At 36.7% G+C, this 5,966-nt stretch overlaps 1 protein-coding gene across 1 annotated transcript; it reads left to right on the top strand.

Moving 5' to 3' along the window:
- Positions 1-412: 412 nt before the first annotated feature.
- Positions 413-5,528, top strand: LOC120356168 (beta-1,4-galactosyltransferase 5-like). The gene is made up of 2 exons (XM_039445034.1): positions 413-624; positions 4,634-5,528. The coding sequence occupies exons 1-2, from the start codon at positions 443-445 to the stop codon at positions 4,764-4,766; spliced, it is 315 nt and encodes a 104-aa protein (XP_039300968.1). The 5' UTR covers positions 413-442; the 3' UTR covers positions 4,767-5,528.
- The last annotated feature ends 438 nt before the right edge of the window (positions 5,529-5,966 follow it).

The following is a 5,966-nucleotide window of genomic DNA, read 5'->3' as shown; positions in this document are numbered from 1 at the left end:
AGGAAAGAACTGGCTCATACATGTATGGGTCAGGAGAATAATTATGATTGACGCATCATCATCACGTCTAAACTAATGGACTAAAATTAATTTGAAATTTTGTATATAGATTCTTAATTTAACGAGGATGGTTCTAGGCCTGTTTGAAACTCTTTAAGATTCCACTAGGCCAAGTTTCAGTTTGTCAAGTTTTAAAATAGACCGTTGCGGAGCACGGGTTACCTGCTAGTACATAACCTAACCTAACCTAACCGAATCCATAACCTAACCTAACCTAATCCATAACCTAACCTAACCTAATCCATAACCTAACCTAACCTAACCTAATCCATAACCTAACCTAATCCATAACCTAACCTAACCTAATCCTCTATGACTAATGAATTGGCATTGCCTTGTGTTGCAGTGTTACCTATACGAACTTCTTGGCGCAGTAAGTGCAATGAGCGCTGTTACGTTTGAAGCAGTGAACGGCTACAGTAACATGTACTGGGGATGGGGCGGCGAGGACGATGACATGGCAGAGCGTCTGCAGAGCATCGGCGTACGCATTGTACGCAGCGCAGACGTGGTCGGACGTTACACCACGCTCGCCCACCATCCGCAGATCAGGAGTTTGGCCAGGTTCGTTACTATTTCAAATGCAAATCTTCCCGTTTCAATAATTTCAACATTCAAAGATTAGTATCTTTTGTCACAAGGATGGGAAGAAGGGGCCTTTTGCAGGCGAGAATGATGTTTCTAGTCGAGGCGTTAGCCGAGACTAGAAATTCATTTGAGCACTGCAAAAAAAATTCATGTCCAAGTAACGTACACTATTTTTTGTCATAATAATCTAAAGAAGAATAATATTGAGAAAATATAGAAAACATTACCTGCTTTTGTGCTGGAGTTGCTACTGCACATGCATTCTATAAACATGACCTAGTTTGAAAATTCCGAATCAGGAGTTTTGTGGAAGTTGACGAAACTTGGAGCGCTGAAGGTGGTTTTTTACTTTCCTTGCCCTATTACCATAGGTAAGGAAAGTATTGCTTTCCGAAAAAAATCAAAGTACCCCAATTTCTAAATTTCTATACGTTTCAAGGGCCCCTGAGTCCAAAATTTGGTTTTTGGGTATTGGTCTGTATGTGTGTGTGTGTGTGTGTATATGAGTGTATGTGCGTCTGTGTACACGATATCTCATCTCCCAATTAACGGAATGACTTGAAATTTGGAACTTAAGGTCCTTTCACTATAAGGATCCGACACGAACAATTTCGATCAAATGCAATTCAAGATGGCGGCTAAAATGGCGAAAATGTTGTCAAAAACAGGGTTTTTCGTGATTTTCTCGGAAACGGCTCCAACGATTTTGATCAAATTCATACCTAAAATAGTCATCGAAAAGCTCTATCAACTGCCACAAGTCCCATATCTGTAAAAATTTCAGGAGCTCCGCCCCATCAATGCAGATAGATTCCCAATTATCAGGCTTCAGATACAATTGAAACAAAAAAAATCAAATGGAGTAGATTGAGCATGAAAATCTCTACAATTAATGTTCAGTAACATTTACACCTAAAATTGAAAATAAGCTTCAAATTTGAGAAAATGTGATTATTCAATTGCAACTTATTGTTGATTCTATTGAATCATTCACTATGAAGAGATAGCAGACCTCATTTGTGTCTCCAGCGTTATTGCCTTGTCACCAGCTGGCTCAAATCTTTGAATAGTAGACTTGAGATGCGCGGGAACACTAGCGTCAGGTGATCAATTTTCATAATGACAAGGAAAGTTGTGTGAGTGCGCCACACCAGATTTTTTGTAGCAGTTTTGCTGTTCCTATTTCGGAACTAGGAAACATACTCGACTGTAAAGGAAACATATGGTTTCATTACTGTAGAGTATGCTGTAATGAGAATCATATGTTTATTTGCTCTGAAAATAGCTGTTTACAGGCTTGATTTAGTACTATCCCACGGTACTATCCCACTATACTACCATAGAGAAACAATAGCATAAGTAGATATCCCATGGTATAGGGCGTTTATGTCGCAACTTTTACTGTTATCTCAAGCTGATAGTCCACGTAGTTCTTTCCTGTGAAGCTTTATGACGCTGATAGTCTCTCATATTGTGCCGCTCATACACTCTTACCCCAACAAAACAGTAAAAATCCTCAATAATCGACAGTAATCGGCTTGAGATAACAGTAAAAGTTGCGACATAAACGCCCTATACCATGGGATATCTACTCACGCTATTGTTTCTCTATGATACTACTAAAAACTAGTACTCTACCATAAATGTTTTCATTGGGAGAGTTCACAAGATAGTTAGTACTTGCCCAGGGAACTCGACCACTAACTCCACTAATGAAAACCAGGTTTCAGTGAACACTAAAAGTAGTCTCTCCTTACAAATTTAACACTTTGAACAGAAAAACTTTTCATAGCAAATTTCTCAACGTCGTAACTGGCTTATACACGTACGGGATAGGAAATTTACGAATGACGCATCATCACGTCATTAAAATAGGGAATAGATAGGAGAATTTTCTGGAAGGAATAAAAAAATACACGATTTAGAGGTTTTGTTTACCCACATCATAGACTAAGCCTGCTGGAGAGTGGCCCGTTTTATATGGGAATGAAAATATTCAATTCAATCCTATCTCACATAAGAGAAATTGATGGCTTGAAGGAGTCCAAAAAAACACTCAGGGAACTCCTTATTGTATTGTGTCCGTACAGGTTAGCAGACTTCCTTGTTGAATAGTGTTTGATTGATGTATGTTATGTGGGATCTGTTGTGTTGAAATAGGAGGGATGGTAGATATTAGATTAAACTTTGACGTGTCATATACTGCGGGATCGTTGCTCCCTTAATGCAGTTCAGTAATTGTGACGAACAAGAAAAGTAAAGTAAAGTAATAATGGTGAATAGATGTGTTCAACCTGAGAGGATTATCTATATTATAATAAAGGAAAGAACTGGCTCATACACGTACGGGATAGGAAATTCACAAATGACGCATCATCACGTTTGAACTACTGGACTGATTAAATTGGAATTTTTCATATAGATTCTTTATTTACCGAAGATGGTTATAGGGCTATTTTAAATTATTCTAGATTACACTATGTCAAGTTTTCAATGAGACTCTTGCGGAGCACGGGTTACCTCAAATCTTTGTCATAAACAAACATTGATTGCATGGACAAAAGTCAATTGAACATTATTATTCATATAGAACATACACAAACATATGTACATAAATTTACACAGCCACATAATCTGAAAACAGACCGAGTCAAAGCAATTGAGAGCAATAATATTATGGAAAGGCATTAAGTTGAACATTTCTTCAACTGAGTAAAAAGCTCTCCCCTTCAACCATTTCGTTACTATAGACTTGAATCTTCCACTGTTCATATTTTTAACTTCAGATGATAGAGCATTGAACATTTTTACACCTAAAATAGCTGTACATTCTCTGCGTCCCAGCAAGCCTGACCCGACTCGAATCTATCCGACCACCAGATCTCGTGTTATATTCATGAATTTCTCTTCTTAAATTGAAAAATACTAAAGTTATCTTTCACAAACATCAAATATTCCAAAATGAAAATACAAGGAAGAGTCATAACACCACTAGCTGAAAACACAGGTTTTACATGATTCCCTCATGCCCGAATTACCTGCTAGTATTATACACCGTGATCCAAAAAGAATACCACAACTTTGAAAATTGATAACTCGGCAAAGAATAAACGGAGAGTAAAGCACTATCTGTCATCGATTTGAGGAAGCTCTGAAGTTTTCTTTGTTCCTTATTTAGTCCCATTGGCACTCATCTGTCCGTGCCTATTTGAATGAAAACTATCCGAGGCAATGGATCGGCTGCTAAGCAGCTCGAGACAGAGCACTTCATCACTGGCCTCCAAGAAGCCCTGACCTCACCCCTGCATTTTTTTCTATGGGGGTACGTTAAAGATAAGGTGTATCGACCGCCTCTACCAGCTAACATTGAGGAGCTCAAACAAGAAATAACAGCAGCTATACAAACTGTTACGCCCGATATGCTACTGAGGGTGTGCAACGAGTTCGAGTATCGTATTGATACCACTCGAGTGTCTGGAGGGGGTCACATTGAACATTTGTGAACTTGTTCTCTAGTGCGGAAAACTTAATTTAATACTCTTCATTTTGGTTTACAATCAAAGTTTCTATTATGTTTCCTTGATTAAATACAGATTTTCAAAGTTGTGGTATGTTTTTTGAATCACTCTGTATAAAAAAAATAGATCTATAAATAGAAAGAGGGTAGGCTACTACTACTAGTAATTAAACAATCAATATTCAAGTAACCCTATTAACATATTTTATTACAAATTTAATTTTTCATATTGAATGAAAAAGACTAAGAAATTGTCAAAAAACCACTGATAAATGGTCTGAAAACTGAAAATTGTCAAACTCTGATAAACAATGGTGTAATAACCGAAAACGGTCTTTCTAATTATCAATAAATCAGTGGTTTTTTGACAATTTCTTAGTCTTTTTCATTTAATATGAATAATTACCACAATATCAACTTCTCAACTACACAAAAAGTTTAATTTTTCATTTGTCATTTGATTTTCAGATGGGATATACTAGATCGAGCTTTGAGAAGGAAGGATTTTGATGGCCTGGGTAGTTTACATTATACAAGATTAGCTCTGAAGCAAACCAGCCTTATGACTCATATATTGGTTGACCTAGTGTCAACTAACTGATCAGAACTATCATATCGAACGACTGTATACCCTGCAAAAACTAAGTATTTTTTATCTTTATAAAACTGAAAATATTAATAATATAAACCTTTTGATTGATGTGAAAAATTGAAATTCATTTATTTAGTATTTATTCGTTTGAATGTTTCGTTTTAATTCGTATACGTGTTTTGAGAAGAAAAGAAGACAGCAATCTCAATCAAGTGTTGAAAAGAAGTTTCTGTTTCTGTTTATCAGAGATTGACAATGGTGTAATAACCGAAACCAGTCTTTCTAATTATCAATAAATCAGTCGTTTTTTTGACAATTTCTTAGTCTTTTTCATTCAATATGTTGAAAAGAAATGCAGAAGAACGACGACCGAGAGGAAGACCACGACGGAAATGGTGGAGTCAAGTGAAGGCCGATATGGAGAGAATTGGAGCAACCGAGGAGGACGCGGAGAATCGAGAGAAGTGGAGGGGCTTTGTTGGTGCTGCTAAATATATACTTAGATATGTATGGCCATGGCAGTAAATAAGTAAGTATTAATTCGTATGGCTTTTATCGGCAAAGAGACCTTCTTGGATGCTCTGCCTTGCAGTATTACCCAATGTCTTTTCTTATTTACTCATAATTTTATGCAATAATTATTTACTCATAAATAGCATGCAAACTTGCAATCAATACTCAAGTTGAAGCAAATCTTTTTCAATATTTTCTATTGTATTCTGCAATGTTTAGAGTATTTCTCATTCTGAGATTTCAATATTCATCTTCACTCTACAAGCCAGCCCTACCCACTTTCAAAGTCCAATATCTTATTTAATTTGATAGCACACAATAAACTGTTTACAGCACAAATTCAGCACTAAACCTCTAGATATGTTGATTTTTTTGTGCTGTTTTGTGAATTAATTTGTGCCGTTCTGGGTGGCAAAAAAGCGTTCTGGCTTGGTGCAAGCGTGAAGCCAGCCCTACCCACTTTCAAAGTCCAATATCTTCTCTAATTTTATAGCACAAAATAAACTTTTTACAGCGAAAATTCAGCACTAAAACCTAGATATGTTGATTTTTTGTGCTGTTTTGTGAATTAATTTGTGCCGTTCTGGGTGGTGCAAGCGTGAAGCCAGCCCTACCCACTTTCAAAGCCCTATATTTTCTTTAATTAGATAGCACACAATAAACTGTTTACAGCACAAAACCGCACTAAAACCCTCG

The sequence above is a fragment of the Nilaparvata lugens genome, unplaced genomic scaffold (assembly GCF_014356525.2).
Source record: "Nilaparvata lugens isolate BPH unplaced genomic scaffold, ASM1435652v1 scaffold6037, whole genome shotgun sequence".
NCBI lineage: Eukaryota > Metazoa > Arthropoda > Insecta > Hemiptera > Delphacidae > Nilaparvata > Nilaparvata lugens.
The sequence above is the reverse complement of the archived record's forward strand: the minus strand, read 5'-3'. Positions and strand labels throughout refer to the sequence as shown.

What these genes read in the sequence shown, in the direction of transcription:
- LOC120356168 (XM_039445034.1), top strand. Translation starts at nt 443, where the DNA reads ATGAGCGCTGTTACGTTTGAAGCAGTGAACGGCTACAGTAACATGTAC. An exon ending in CAGATCAGGAGTTTGGCCAG is followed by an intron (nt 625 to 4,633) that starts GTTCGTTACTAT and finishes TTTGATTTTCAG; the next exon opens with ATGGGATATACTAGATCGAG.